General features: G+C 29.7%; 1 protein-coding gene across 1 annotated transcript in view; it reads left to right on the top strand.

The window, feature by feature from the left end:
* The window catches only part of LOC100573944 (E3 ubiquitin-protein ligase AMFR), a 32,364-nt gene that overhangs the window by 2,460 nt on the left and 12,274 nt on the right, over window positions 1–17,630 (top strand). Inside the window, exon 2 of the mRNA XM_003242736.4 lies at window positions 12,187–12,444. Within this exon, the coding sequence (XP_003242784.1) occupies window positions 12,187–12,444 (258 nt within the window). The remainder of the gene's footprint in view (window positions 1–12,186; window positions 12,445–17,630) is intronic.

Here is a 17,630-nt window from a genome sequence, read left to right as displayed (position 1 = left end):
TTTTTATTGATAAGGAGTTTGATAAGAAATTTAATGAGAAAATAAAATAGCGAACGCGAGAAAAAGCGCGGAGAGCATAAGCGGTCGTGGAAGAAACGCGAAACGCCGGCAGCGCCCCCAGCGGATCTTATACCGTTATTAGCGTTTTATTATATAAGATTAATAATTATTATAGTCATATATTAAATTAAAATAATATTTTATTATTTTCAATGTTTAAACAAAATTTTTCTATTTTTTAAATACCTATCCAATAGAGTTTAACTTTAAATTTTTTATTATTCTGTATTTCTATTAAAGCATTAAATAAAACGTACGGGTTATTTTTATTTCCTTCTTATTATTAATACTAGGATATAAAATTGAGGAAATAAAGATAATTATTTAATTCTATTTAAAAATAAATTATAAGTTTTGAATATTATGTTTTGACTAGCTTACTTGAATTCTGGTTACTGGGTGACCTCAACTATTTTTGTTCCGTATCTCAATAGAAGTGATCGACAATATAACTAAGAAGGACCATAGAAAACAATCATCTCCCTTATTATAAATAAATGTTATAAATAAAACCGGTTTCTGTTATCATTTTAATCATTTGAGTAATTATTTTCGGGACTATAGGAATTTTCTTAATAAGTATAATAGAGTTATATATTATAATATTATACCATAAACATTTTGTTTTAGGTATTTATTTAAAAATATACGGGTCAAGCCCAACGTTAATATTTAATTTTATTACCTACCTATAGTTAATATTTAACCAATACTATATAATTTATATATTCACTGGTTTATTTATGTATCCCCTGAATTTTTTGGCGGAATGAGAGCGGCTAGAGCACAATCATAATGTGTTTACACTATTTTTACAAAATCACATTAATATTATTATACCTTCTAGCTTCTATAACAAAGAAGTAATTATAATAGGTAATATTAATCACTATAAATGATTTTAAAATTGATTTAACCTTGAACTCTAAATATAATATAATAATAACCAATAGCATAATATGTTGTTAACTATTGGTCAATACTCCATAGTCTTTATTTTAAAATTGTCTATTTTATATTGTTGTCAATAAATTATAATACTAAGTTCAAATATTAAATGAAACGTAAAGGGCGTAAAGGTTTCTAAATTTTATCTTCTGTCAAGTGTCAACAATACACCATCTTATCAAAATATCGTATGAGAGGACGCTACACCCTCTACGTCGTCTCCGTCCTTCAAATGTATAACATAGCAAAAACTGTTTTGCGCGGGACAACTATGCTCCCTCTTTATTTATAGTAGAATTACTAAAATTAAAATAAACATAAGGAAGAACTTAATCTGTGTCTTAACGTTTTTGTTTTTTTTATAACACTTACCTATAGTTTTTAATAATTAAACGAAAAAAACAAAAAAAACTTCTCTCAAACTAATAACTTTAATTATACTAATGTTATCCAAATAATAAAAACGCTACGATACAGATAAAGTTCTTCTCTATGCGTTAAACAATTTTAGTAATTCTACTATAAATAAAGAAGGAGGAGCATAGTTGTACACTTTTACCGCGCAAAACAGTTTTTGTTATGTTGTGCATTTGTAAGACGGAGACAACGCATGCGGGTGTAGCGTCCTTTTAATAATATTTGATAAATAAAATTATAGGTATTATTGATTTAGGACGTAAATTTTAACTCAATATATTATAAACTGTATGTTGTTGCTGATGAAGTAGTTGAAAGCCCCCTTGGCTTAAAAACTTTAGGGACTCAAACGAATTATGAGTTGTTATTTTTGTCTATATAAATGAGGGATGATGGGTTAGTATTGGCGTTATGTTTTAATGTTTTAGATATTTTTTTTTTAAATTGATAATGTAATATTTAATTACTACAAGACTAAAATTATATCAACACAAAAATTAACACGATTTTTTAAAATTTTTTTTGTAAGAAATTATTTCATACCACGTCTTAGATTATGAAACGAATAATACTATATTGTTTTTACAATGATGTATGTTTTTTTTTTCGTTTGGACAATATTTTGGTGCAACAAAAACGCTTCAATCTTTGATATTTAGGATGTTTTCTGTTAACAAATTTGATATAGTTGTCATTCTCAGGGATAAGACTTGTTAACACAGAATACAAGTTACAACAATGTCTAAACAATCGGGAAAAATTGATAAGAAACAGTGGGAAAATGGGAATATTTTAAAGTTGCGTTTATCCTCGGAACCAGTTTTCGACAAAATCGATTTTGTTTTTTAATTTTTTATTCAAAAATAATAACCTCAATAATAAATGTAAGGACAAGACTTTACTAAAAATATTTAACATTTCTTAAACACAAATTAAATAATTAAAATATTTGCCAATTTGGAGGTTAAAAAATATAAAAGTAAGTTATAGACTATATAGTTATATAGTTACTTTTTATTTTACTTTTTAGGTTTATAGTTAAATAAATGAAGAGGACGCTACTCCTGCGTTTGTTGTCTCCGTCTTACAAACGTACGACATGGCAAATTTTCGTTCACTAGTTTCAATAGTGTGCTGTTAGTTAATAGTTTTGATATAAGAGTGAATTGGCTGATTATTAAACGATCGGTTTTTAAATGGGTATGTAAAAAATTAATATTAAAATACTCATAATTAAATTAAAAATTAAAATATCGTAAAAACTGACCAAGAGAACATAAATAATATGTTTTTAGTTTGATAATAGGTCAATTCACTCTAATATCAAAACTATTGAAACTATAGTGAACGAATGTTGAACGATGTTGTACGTGTGTAAGACGAATACAACAAATGCATGGGTAACGTCCTTATAAGTTAAAAAAGAATATTTTGATAATAATACACCTAATCTTATATTTAATTAAATTTTAATACAATAATAAATATTCGAAGATTAAGGTTCCGGCATACCAGTTACACTCTTCCTGATGATTTAAAACACAAAATATGTGAGCATATTTCTTCTTTTCCGGTAAATATTAGCCACTACTCTGGAAAAGAAGTTAAGTATCTAGCATCCGAGCTTAATTATAGAAAAATGTTTAATCTTTTTAAAAATAAAAATCCTGAAATCACTAAAACTTGCTATACCACCTATTGGCAATACTTCAGACAAGAGTTCCCTGATTTATGCTTTGGTCAACCACAGGTTGATACATGTACATGTGAGTCGCTAAAATGTTAAAATTAAATCACCTCATCTCAACGATGCAGCTAAACGTGTAAGGCTAAGAAGTGTTATGCGTGTATAAAAAAAGAAGTTGAAGATAAACAGAATAATGTTAATGAAAATGTGCTTGCTATTACTATGGATTATATGATGAATGTTCCGTTGCCTAAGATTCCTGTGCAAGAACTTTTTTATCTACGTCAATTGACTGGTTATGTTTTTTGTATCCAAAACATTAAACAGAACAAATCAACAATATTTATTTATCATGAAGGACAGGCAAAAAGGGGACCTGACGAGGTTTGTTCTTTTTTAAAAAATATATTGACAGTGTACCTATGACGTATGACGAAGTCGTCCACGCTTACGCAGACAACTGTGGTGGACAAAACAAGAATCATGCAGTGTCGCGGTTCTTTTTGGCTTTGACAGATACAGGTCGTTTCAAAAAAGTAAAACAATTTTTCCCCTGTAGTTGGCCACAGTTATTCACCATGTGAAAGAGATTTTGCTATAATTAAAAGGTCTTTAAGAAAATGCAATCGCTTGTACACCATTAGAGAGCTTACGGAACTAATCATCAAGAGTAGTGTGGATCGAAAGTTTATAGTGGTAGAGGTAGATAAGAAAATTATTTTAGATTTCATGGTGGGGGAAGTACTACAAAAGAAGTCCTATTTCACAAGAGACTAAAAGGAAACCAAAACAACAACAGACTAGTTTTGGAATAAGCTCGTATTACCATTTCGAGCATGACACAGCTGCCTAAGGTGTTTGTAAAGTAATGTCTTGTATCAACGGTCTCGTTGTAAACACATTCTGTTTGGCCAATTCAACTCGAACTCCAATCCAACTTCCTCAAGACCTACTGTACACAGATATTGGAGTCCCAATGATTCCAGCTAAACTTAAAGACATTCAGAAGACATTGGACTATATACCAGATGAACATAAAGACTATTATCTTGACATTATAAGCAAAAGTATCGTTGCTAGCTATATTTACAATAATGTGTAGTATTTTAATGTAAAATAAACCAAAACTAAAATTACTTGTAATTATTTATATACTTTTTTTCTGATTTTTGTTAAAAGGGCACTTGTGCAGCACTTTTGAACTTTAATTAAATATTTTTACAGTATCGACATTTGGTATAAATATTGAGCACTATGAAAATAACGCACATACAACTTTTTTTTTACGTAATCACAATATTTTGGAATTTATGTAGTTTTTTATCATTTCCCAAAAGTTTATCTGTTGAAAGCTTGAAACAAATGCCCTTTTAACAAAAAGCGATTCAATTGATGTATAGGTATTTTAGTTATCTTACATTACATGAAAATGTTTAATGCTATAATGTATGAAATACTTGGATGTTAAAGTAATAACATGTTTACTTAGATTAATTTGATTAGACATATTTTATTTACAAAAAATTATTTTGTTTTGATATGAAAAAGTATTATTTTTCATATTTTAAAAATTTTTAATTGTAGGTAAATCTGTAAAAAAATAAAATCCATTTTACATGATAAAAATTATAATATAATGTTAATTATTTATTAAATTTAATAACAATAATGGTAAATAACAAATCTACTGTTATCTAAAACATGATGTGAATTATTTATGTTCATTATTCGGGAAGAATATTATAATAGTTATAAGTTATAATATCTAGAATACTGAATAGTGATACCTATTCAGTGAAATTTAATTTATTTCGTGACTTAGGTCAAGTTCCTAAGTCCATTAGCTCTTCTCAAATAAATATATATTAATACATATTTGTTATAACATGAAATGCTCAAATATGATTAATTAATTTTATGTGCCTACGTATTATATTATTATACATATTGTACATAATTGTGTACCAAGGTCGTGTTAAAATGTTGTGTCGAAGTAAAAAAATGTAGGTCTGTATAACTATATAGTATATTATTCTTTAAAGTGTTAGGAATTTTTTTTATTAATAATTTAGATATAGAATATTTTATTATTTTATAATATATCCGGAAGTCGAAATTGTGTATAATAAGAAGTATAGTAAGAACTAGGAAGAGTAAAGTAAACTTTAGTATTTATAGTAATACGCTGTATGTATGTGGGCTGAGAAAACTTTGATTTGGCCCTAAGAAAATAGATAAGTATAATAAAACCTTATGAGATAATCGTTTGTCATAAATGAAAATTTGTTTTTGTTAAATTTGTTAAATGTGTGTGTAAGTATAACACTGAAATTGAATCATTTAATAATTATCAAATATCGAATTAAAATGGTTTGTGTTACTAAAACTAATAGAGTTATCCAGTCAGGTACACAACTATTGGACTATTAAGTATTAACTATAATTTGTTTAGTTGTTACCTGTTGGTACCTAATGGATAATACGATAGAACAATACCTGTGTTGTTTTACATAAATTTGACGAACTTATCAACTACTGAACTACCTATAATATATAAAACGAAAACTTGAATAAATTAATGAAAAACTTAAAACGTATCTTTATCCATAGGTAAAATATTATAACAATTACTTGCGGATTAATATATATTTTTGGAGCTTTGTAACTAAATAGTATCATACGTTCTTTTTTATTGGTAAAGCTTTTAGTCAGTAACTATGCAGCCCGACAGTCAGTTATTAATAAATCTACGATTTTGTTGGCCGTATTCTAATAAATAAATCCTTAGCATTTTTATTTTTAACTAGCTGTCCTGCCTGACGTTGTCCAGACCAAAGATTTGTATTTTTAATAAATATATTTGTACAAAATTTATATGCACACTTCGTTGCCCGTAAAAAATGTCAAATTTAAAAAAAAAATTGTGATTGTTCAATTTTTTTTGGGTGTAACTTGCTGCAGTAAATTCAACTCAGCGACCCTATAGTAGGCTATCCGACTACGTCGGATCGCGGACAATGTGCGATATATGCTATATCATATTATCAAGTATGTAGGCATTGTGAAAAATTCGATTGTATGCAGTATGCATGCTTGATCTGTATTCTGCTCGAAGCCTGATTAACCAATGGTAAGCAATATGAAAATAAAATACTAATTATCATTTTTCTTATAACCAATAGCAACCATTTATAAACAAAAATTTCCATCATAAATCTCAAAATCCCTGTTTGAGCGCACCTCTAACAGTGAATCTAAATCATATAGGGAACTACACAAAAAAAATTCATCAAAATCGTCCAACTGTTTAGGAATGCATAAAGGACATGCAGACAAACATTATTATATATATATATATATCGCAGGTAGATTGCTTACCTGATAATATACTACTCCAAATCAGAATTTTTATTCCAGGTAACAGAAAAGTTTAGATAAATTTTGAACAACATAGGTACATCAAATATTAAATAACGAATTAAACAAAGTTTGAGTCATCTAAGCTAGTTTGAGTTGGTACATTTAACGGGAAACGAAGTGCACGGGATCAGCTAGTATATTATACATAGATATTTTAGATTCTGAGTAGATCGATGAATGTATTGGTTTTACAATGATGTGTGTTTTTTTTTGTGTACACGGTTAGTAGTCGAATCGGTATCTTGTTCGATGGGAAAGTGAATCTAGTTGGTACTTTTGGGAGGTCCAATTCCCAATAGTTTTCCAAAGCGCCAGGAAAAACAAAAAAATAAATTAAGGAAAAACGGGAATTCATATACGCAAAATAGGTTTTCAGCAAACCCCTAAAGTAACAGAGAGTAACTTAGAGAGTACTCTAAAATAAATAACTGTAGGTATATGACATTTTCACTGAATGTTTATATTAGCATTACCTATACACGATACAATTTTCAAAATATTTAGATTTGTTTTGAACTGTTTACGGACATTTTCAGTTTCCAATATTTTTAATTTTTTTCTATGAATGTCATTGAAATTTAATTTGTTGGGTAAAAAAACTTGAAAATTGTATACAAGGTTCCTAATATATGGTGCAAATTGTTTTGTTAGAAATTCATAAAAATTTTCTTTTTAAAACAAAGATTCGAAAATTGAATATAAAATTCTTCATAAGTTTGTATAATTTTATCAAAAAAAAAAATCTCTATACTGGAAAATCAAATTACATTTTTATAAGCGTTTGAAATTAAAATTTTTACAACATTGGATATTCACTCGATTTCTCATGTAACGATTTTCTTATTTTGCTGTAATTCAAAAATGACCGTAGATACTTGATAAAATTTTCAAAATATTTTGACTCGTTTTGAGCTGTTTACGGACAATTTCAAATTTAAATTTTTTTAGTTTTTTTTTCTATAAATATCAATAACGTTATTCATTGGTCCAAAAAGCGCGAAAATGTAGTATAAGGCTCCTGATATATTGTTATAATAGTTGTTGAAAAATATTAAATATACATACAGGCACATTTTTTTTTACAAGCATTTAAAGTTCGAATCTGATAAAATTATTTTGTAGTTAAAAATTGATAAAATGTTCAAATTGTATAGCTAAGAATTGAAAATTTAAAACAAGTAGATTATTCTGTAACCAAAAAATCTCAAAAATATGAACTCGCAGTTTATTTTTTATAGTTATTGTATGTTCAAATTATATGAAATTACATACTAAATAACCAAAAATAATAATTATAATAACGTTTTTAGTTATTTTGTTGTAATTTTATAATATTAATTCAACTTAAGGCTACCGTATTATTCGTATTAATAATAAGTAATAATAATATAAATATAATATAAAATAGCCACACTGACAAACCGTCTCAGCTCAGAATCGTTTTTCGTATACAATAATAGTATGCCACTGAATTCAAATTTAATACCATCCCTTAAACAATGGCCCACTGTACAGTAGAGAGACATCCACTTACCCACCTTTTCGTTATTATTTTTTACCACCCATTCATTTTTCCAAAACAAATTATACATTAAAACTTCCCCGTGACTCAACCGATCTATTAGTGAAAACCGTATTAACATCCGTTGAGTACTTTTCGAGATATATGTATACATGCAAATAATATTGACATTATTGAAGTCTTATTAGGGATCGCTAATTTTTTCTAGTAATAAATATAGCTTTTTTTTTTTTTTTTTTTCGTTTTGCACCGACGGCGCCGCGGGAAATGCTTTCGCAATACTTCCGCGAAGTAATAAATATAGCTATGTTACTCAGAAATAATGTTGCATTCTAATGGTGAAAGAATTTTTGAGATAGGTCTAGTATTCTTTGAGTTTATTTGTTACAAACATACATATCTTTATAATATTAAAGTATAGATAGATTTTAAAAAAACGTTTGTTTCAAAATCATTGATTTTATATTTTTATAAAATTTAAATTGTCAGCAAAGCATTTATAATTAATATGACGAAGCATCTAGTTCTTACATGAATTACATTGATTTTGTTTAAACTTTAAACTTTAAACATATCACAAGATTTATTTTTTAGTTTCTATGAGTAGGGGATATATCAAATAATGATTCGATAACCGAGACAATTCGACTGCTAATCTCTGGTTTCAATGTTTCATATAATGAAGGATAATCATAATTCATAACATTTTTGAAACAATAAAACATAGACTTATAATTTTTGAATGTTTTATTCTAGTTAGATTCTGAACAAACTTTTAAAGTTTTAATTTTTTTTTAATAGTGTGTGTCTTTTGTGTGATTGTTTTTAAGTATTATTATTTTATTTTTTATTGCAAAAGAAGTGTTCTGAAAATGTCAAGTATTCCCATTATCCAAAGACTATAAAATTGTAATTTTATAAATACTTGAACATTTTCTTATGAAATTAAAAAATGTAGTACCTATATATCATATATGTGTTGTAGATTAACGATTAACTATATTATAATATTATCGTTATTCTAAATATAACTAAAAAATAAAATCCATTGTTCATTTGTTATTCAAATATCAAAATTCAAAAACCATTTTTATAACTTTTTAAAGATTAGATTTTGGGAAAAATGAATTTGAATAATAATTAATAACCTACACGAATTTTAAATTAATCATTAAATATTATAAAATTAATCCGCAGTTGATAGAGAGGAATGGTGAAATTGAAAACAATTTTCGCATCGGGTAATTTTGAAATTTGTTATGACTTACCTATGATTATCTTATACGATTAAAAAATTATCAATATTATTGTCTTATGTGTGACTCGTCGAATTCAATCTTACTTTACTTTAATTTATCACAATAATATTATGACTATAGTTATTTAAATAATACAGCAGATAACACATCATATAACCACATCAAATAACACATCATCAGTTCATAATAATTTATTATACAGATACTACCTATCATTCTGTGTACTTTCAATACATTTATAGTTTGTTTTCTCACAAATAAAAATAAATTAATGTATTTTTCTTTTTATATCTAGAGGTATCAATGGTTTTAATTTATTGTGTTATTGACTTTAAATTTTAAATAATTAAATCTCCATATATTTATTTTACCTATTACCATATAGATTATGAATACTATACTATTCATAACCAACGATATTATCTACAACTGGCCACTTTATATTATATCGGCTAGTGATGATTCGCTTGTTGTATTAATTTAGTAATGTTTAATGACAATTTCAACAAATTGATTTTTTATAATTAATTATGAGTATATTTTGGGCATGCGTCGTTTGTTTTCGTTATTTAATTTTAAAGTTAATATTAAATTGATTTTTTTATAACCTTATTATAAAAGATATAACTTGTACATTAATTATACTATTATTATAAAGTATATCGAAATAATAAATAAATCATCAAACAACAATACATTTATAGCAAAGTATCCTATTTAGAAAACTTACAAAATATTTAAAAAATTATTTAATTGTTATGACAGCATTTAAATAACGGATTAAATTTATGTATCCATTATTTAACTACTCACAGTTTGATGAACTCAAGCGTTAATTTTTTAAAGGAGAGAGGTAATTTTAACTGTTAAGGTCAACTAGACACTAGTCGATAAAAACCAAATTAATACCCTTGACATTATTAAACAAATAATATGCAAAAATCAGACATTAGATAACAAATCACGAGTAAATGCAATGATTTTTTTCATATTATATTATTATTACTTATTAGTAATATAAAATGTATTTGCATTTTATATGAAATTAAAAATAGGGCCTCAGCGGCTCGACTGCAGATAGTGATAGTACGGTATGATAATTTTAATTTTAATACGATAGGTAAAAACAAATTGAGTAGAGCTCGGTTTTCAGGAAAATATTTTATTTTAACCCTAACTCTGTATCAAACACCAGCGGCGTCATTTAAGGGTGGACGGTCAGGGTATTTACTATTTAGCTACATTACTTTAAAAATATTCATTAATTGCTCCGCAGGAGTATAAATAGCTATAATAATTGCTTTCCCGACTGTTTACGCCCGTCGCCTGACATACATATTAGGTTAGGTTAGGTATATATTATCCATAAACATTAAACATATTAATAAATTTATTAATAGGTATTAATATATTTTGTCCATAGACATATTAATAAATGTATTAATATGTCTATGATAGTATTATTATCCGACCATCAGCCACAGGGGCGTCATTTCAGTTTTTGACCTGTCCAAAATAAAACTGAAGAAAAAAACAGCTCGCTAACAATAACATTACATTACAATTGCATTTTGATCTCAATACAAATAGCCTTCTTACATTTACTAGTTAGTATCAAAGGTTACTATCATAAGCATAAGTCATTCATCTTTTTGAGAGATAACAATAAATCATTAATACATATGTAGATTGATACTTAAATGAGGACCCAAAACTAGCTACCGGTTACCACCCACCCCTCTATTTAAGGAAAATCTCAGAGGCAATTGCCTCTGAAATTACCGTTCACCACGTCACTGCCCCCCCGCCCGCCACAAATTACGCCACTGATCAGCCATATCAGGGTATTGTAAAACCAATACAAAATGGCCTGGTAATAATACAAGTTGGAAATATTGTATTTTAAATAAGCTCTTTCCAATTGAATTATACGACATTGTAGTTAATTGTTGGGGTGAGGATTTTTCACACTTACATACTAAATATTTATTATTTGTAGTTAATACACTTATTCATACCCCGTTCATAACTATGTCTTGTAAAAATATAAATATGAATATTAAATATTTATAAAAATAGAAGTTAGTAGTTTAGTATTAAGTATTCATGTTGTTCATTATCATAATATAAACTAGATCTAGATTGAGTGTGTTTATTATTAAATTGTTATTTGTTATTGTCGACCTAGAAAAGTTATTTTTATATTACTATTTTCGTATTTTTTTTATTTTTTAAAATTGTTTTGTTTAAACTTATTATAATTTATAACAAATTATAAAATAAAAACATAATATTATGTTATAGAGCATAATTAAAATTAAAATAGGTACCTAATATAAATTGATTTCATTCCGTTTTTTTGTCTTTTATCTTAAACTACCTAGTGCCCGGCTTAGAACTATCATCTATCCCCCATTATAATTTATAGTTATTTTTTATTAGTCATTGCCGTCACTGAAATATCGTATCGTATAGAATTTTACCGAGTTCAGGGAAATAATATATTATAATAATTTACTATTAACATTTAGCTGTTATACATTTGACAGGATCAATTTCTATTAATAACTGTTTGAATATATTATAAACCGATAAAAATATTTATGTGTTATATTTCATTATAATATCATCTTTGGTAGTCTGATCACAATTTAATTAACTCTGTGGTCTGGTTTCTGGTACTCTGATATTTTTAAAACTTGTATTTTCTATTTAGTTATTAGTACGCGATGTGAATAACGATTTAAATTAATACATTTAAATATTTAATACAATACCTAATTACAATTTCTCAAAATTAGATTTGTGTGTTTAAGTTTTATCGACCGGTTTTTATGGTTGCTTTTATTAATTAATTTTTAAATATTTTTCAGGTTCTTTGTAATGGTGCAATTTGTAGCATTGTGATGATAGGCGCCGTTATACAGTCACTGGTTCTTGGTAACTTAAGACCAGTAGAACACGTACAATTTCGGGAACGTTTATGGAACTGGGTTATCTACAAATTCATTTTTATGTTCATAATCCTCAAAGCTTATACATTGGATAAAGTAGCTCTTTGGCTATTTTGGTATTCTACCCTAGGATTTCTTCATTTGATGACCAGTTTGTGTAAAGATCGATTTGAATATGTAAGTATGTTAATACTTTAATATTTTATTATTTTATGTTATTGCCAAGACAATACTTGCGGGTACGAGTGTACGACATCTAGAGGAAATCGTACACGCAACACTATAGTTTGTAATACAAATGTTATACTTATTTGTTATTAAATATTGGTATATTGCGATGCGGTTGGTGATGCGGCTAATAAAGATATAGCCAGACATATAGGGAGTACTAAAACAATGTACTTTACTATAGATCATTTTTTAGGTAGTAAAATACTAAAATATATAAATAAAAGTAGGAAAAGTAGTTAACTACTCAACTGTTGCAGGTATAGTAGGTATTTCGCTTCGTCTCAATGAGTCACTGTAATCTTAATGCATGTGTTAATTTGAATACAATGATAAATTACCAAGTATATTTTATGATATATTCAGGGCCGGATCTAGAGGAGGGGGGAGTCTGGGATTTATCACCGGGCGTATAATTTTCGTGGGCGTATTTTTAGGGTTTTAAATTTGAAAATTGAAAATTGCCTTTAAAACAAAAGTAAAAATTAGGTACAAAATAATATTTTACAGGAAATGTGTAATATTGGGTATGCGAATAAAATAAAATAATTTTATTTTTAATCTAGATAAGTAATAACTAATAACATTGATTTAAAAATGAAAAAGGACATAATATATGAAATAGGTACTTAGTGCCGCGGAAATACCCGTACGCAACTGTCCGCGGGAGTGTACACGCCTTATAGTCCATCTTAGATTAATGTACTCTCCGATTAGTGACATAATAATTATGGTAAATTACAGGCGCGGTTCTAGGACTACATTTTCGTATGGGCAACAGTAGATTTATAATTAGGTTTTTTTTTTTTTTTTCTTTTTTATTAGAGAATATACAATCTATACCCATAGGCATAATGAGATTATGTGCTACATTATATTAAAACAAAACATGAATAGGGTGAGGGAAGAAACCATCCAGTGATCGCACTTCCTTTTGCTTAAGTATTTGTGTAACTAATTATTTTTTTTTTAATTGTATACATTTTTTTTTTTTTTGTTTTCCGTTATTCATTAAGCAGATCTCTGCACCAGTTTCTTTTTAGACGTCGTGGAGGGTTTCCAGGAATCGTGTGAGTGGCTAGACCGGATATTAGAGGATTTGTGTGAATAGATAGTTTGTTGAAAAAACGTTTGTAATACGTTTTGGCTTCTTCGTGTATAGTTTTCATTTTTAAGTCAGAGTGGAGAGTAAAATTTGTTACATAAGGAGGAGCATTGATGATGGAGCGTAGGATTTTGTTTTGAACGGTTTGTATTTTGTTGAGATTGGATTTTTTGACATTATCCCACAGTTGGAGTCCATATGTCCACATAGGCTTAATTAAGGATTTGTAAATAAGCAGTTTGATATTTAATTTAGTATGTTTGTTAGTTAATAATGTTTTGAGCATCCGGATGCGTGTATTTAGATTATGCGAGTTTTTTTTCCCTTACATGTTGCGCCCAGGTGAGGCGACGATCAATAGTTAGTCCTAGGTACTTAACAGATTGAGATGATGGTATAGGTATGTCAGTTAAGGAAACTTCAGGACAGGGAGCAATGCGAAGTGTAAAGGTAGTGTGTAGTGACTTAGATTGATTTACTTTAACTCTCCAATTATCGTACCAATCAGACAGTAAGTTAAGGTGATGTTGAAGGTTTTGGGAAGCAGAAATTGGATCTTCGTGCATCGCTATAATTGCTTTGTCACCCGCGAACTCAGCTACAGTTGTATTTAGTGAGGTGGGTTGATCAGCGGCATATATATTATATAAAATTGGCGAGAGTATGCCACCCTGTGGGATTCCTGCATTAATGTTTGCTATGTTTGAAACGGACAAACCAAACCTGACTTGGAAGTGACGGCCGGTTAAATATGATTTTATCAGCAAGAAGTATGTTGGTGGGAGAAAAAGTTTTAATTTATAGAGAAGGCCTTCGTTGCCAGACACAATCAAATGGTTCATGCTTGCGACACATCAAGAAATACATAAGAACAGTATTTTTTTTTTTCAAGTGAAAAGGATATGGCATCAACTAATCTATGCAGCTGGTGAGTTGTAGAGTGATTGGCACGAAACCCAAATTGAGTATTAGGAAGTACGTTACTAGAGTAGATACAGGGAAGGATTCTGTTTAGTATAAGTCTTTCGAATATTTTAGCAAAGAAGAGCAGGAGGCTTATAGGTCGATAGGAAGAAGGTAGATCAGGAGGCTTTTTAGGTTTATGGAATAGAATGATGATTGAAAATTTCCAAAGTAGGGGGAAATATGTCAATCTTAGTGCAGCATTATATAAGACTGTTAAAAGAACGATTGCTCTTTTTAGGAGACACCATGGCTACTTCCGCTGTGATTAAACCATAGCCCGGAGATTTCTTAAGACTGTATTTCTGTATGGCATATTTAACATCATTTGGAGTAAATGATTTATTGGGTAGATAGAGAAGAAGGGGGCTATCTAGATACTGTTTAACTAACTTGGTATTTTGAGGGGTTTGTATCTCAGTGTGAGGGCTAAATGTTTCAGCTAGATGTATTTTAAGTAGTTCAGCTTTCTCAGCATCTGAGGAGGCGAGACTGCCATCTGGTTTAATTAACGGGGTGTTTGGTGCTGCGTTTTTTAGGGACTTTTTAGTAGCATCCCAAAGACTTTTATTTGGTGACAAATTAGTAAGGTAATTTACTTGAAGATGGTTTTTATGTTTAGCTAGTATTTTTTTTAGACAGTTAGCCATATTATTAAAGTTTTTTTTTTATGTGATGGAAGGCGAGAGCGTTGAAACAAGGCCCTAGCTCTTCGCTTGTTAGCTATCAGGATGCGAATATGTTCTGGAATTGAAAATGAATTGTTTAAACTCTGCGCTTGAGTAGGTGTGGCCTCCCAAGCTGCAGATTGAATTAAATTTGTGAACTTATTTACTGCATCATCAATTTCTTGAATTGATTTGAGACTAACCTTCATGTCTATATTTTGATCAACTAGTTCGTGAAATCTACACCTATCTGTATTCGGCTGAAATAGTTTGGGTGGAGAAGAGTGGATTGGTGAGGATGCACTGACTGTTAAAAGTACGACTGAGTGATCCGAGGTCGGTTCAAGGAGATTTCCAGTCGTGAGAAATATGTTTGATGGTGTATTGGAGACAAAGATATCTAGTATGTCAGGCTTTTTACGTAGGGAAGTAGGCCAGTATGTTGGTCTTGGTGGAGCTAGAATATTGTAACCTTTCAGATTTGTATAATTGTAAAGTACCATTCCTCTGGGGTTATTTACACGACAGTCCCAGTTAATATGCTTAGCATTAAAATCACCTCCTATTATAAAATTATGACTAAGGGTACTAAAATAGTCTACATAATTTTGTATGTTCATATTATGTCTTGGAGGAGAATAGATAGCTGCTATTGTAGTTGGTATGTTATTGAGATATAGAAGTATGGCACATGATTGTAAGTAAGGTTGACAGAAGTTCGAGAGTGACTGATATAGCAAGGAGGACTTAATATAGATCGCAGCACCTCCATGGGCTGTATTGTCTGGATGGTCTGATTTCAAAAGATTATATCCGGAAATGGGAACGTAGGAGTGTTTAGTGAAATGAGTTTCTGAAATTAGCGCGATTTCTATGCGCTTTTCTTGAAGGACTAGTTGCAATTCGTTTGCGTGATTTTTAAGACCGTTGGCATTAAATTGGAGAATTAAAATAGAGTTTCTTGTGGAAGAGGGCATTATTTTTTATCTAAGAGATTTGAGACTACTTTAGTGAGAAGAGTTATTAATGAATTTATTAATTGTTTGAACTCGTTCATGAAGCTCGCTAAAAGTATATTAACATCTGGAGGAGGAGGAACTGTGTTATTGGTGTTGGAGTTAGCAGTAGCTTGGGCGTAGGTATAATTCGCAGCAGGTGGGTGTGTCGAGGAAGCTTTCACTGGTTGTGTTTCTTGTACATGTATATTTTTAGGATTAATATTATTTGTTACTTGATTATTTGGCTTAGGTTTTTTGCGTCGTTGAAGGTCCCTGTAGATCGAACAGCCTTTGTAGTTTGAAGGATGGTCTCCGGAACAAAGTGCACACTTGGGAGGGGTGTCTCTGGAGTTTGGGCAGTCGGACGTCGTGTGTTGGGCACCACAGCGGACACAGCGTGCCGGGTAGCCGCAATAGGATTTGGTGTGCCCGTAGTCTTGGCAGTTTGAACATTGGTTTATAGTTTTGGGCTTTTAAGGCTCTTCCACTTTTATTAGCGTATGAAGTAATGAAGTGAGGTTGAAAATGTCGTTGGAGTGATCAGTTGGTTCGAGGTCCACGAAATATAACGGTAATGGATGTTTGTTTACTTTGTGGAGAACACTTGAGACTTGCCTAACTTTGAATAGGCGCATTTCGAGCTCGGATTTAATTAGCTCAGTTGGCGTGGTTGGATGGAGGTTTCGAATTACAACTCGTAATGGTTTGTCTTCCTTAAGTTGAAAAGTATGGAATTCTACTTTTTGTTCTTTCAGAAAGCGGACCAATGATCTGTATGATTCTGGGTTTGTTGTCATTATTTTCACTCGATCTGTTGATGATTTGCAATGGAAATTGTCTACTCCGATTAATTCGATAAGCTTAGTACACAGGTCAGGAAAGTTGTGTAGGCCTCTTACAAAAATTGGAGGTGGTCGCAGAATTTTTGGTGTGACATTAATAGGATTTTGAATAGGAACTGAGTTGTTGTCGTTTGACGGAGATGCGGAAGGAGGATCATCTTGCGATAGCACTTCATACCGATTCGTGGAGAAGAATAATTTTTTATTTTTATTTGTCGATGATCGTGGTGAACTCGAATCTGAAGAATTTGAATGAATTCTTTTGGTTTTATTTTTATTTGACGTAGATGAGATCCATCCACCCGACGACGAGTTATCATTATTTGAAGTATCCATTACATCAGAGGCTTGAATAATCTTCGTAGCAGTTGATTTATTTTTATTAAGCTGGATTGACTGTTGATTAGGGTTAGCGTTGTTTGTCTTTGTAGTATTTAATTTAGGATTATTAATTTTATCATTGTCCTTGAATGGGAGTGTAGAGGATTGTGGCATGCAGGTGGGGTCAAAGTCTCAACAGACCGCCGCGCGCGGCGCGCGATAGACGACGACGGAGTGA

The sequence above is a fragment of the Acyrthosiphon pisum genome, chromosome A1, assembly GCF_005508785.2.
Source record: "Acyrthosiphon pisum isolate AL4f chromosome A1, pea_aphid_22Mar2018_4r6ur, whole genome shotgun sequence".
Taxonomy (NCBI): domain Eukaryota; kingdom Metazoa; phylum Arthropoda; class Insecta; order Hemiptera; family Aphididae; genus Acyrthosiphon; species Acyrthosiphon pisum.
Note: the sequence above shows the minus strand (reverse complement) of the source record. Positions and strands in the feature narration are given on the sequence as shown.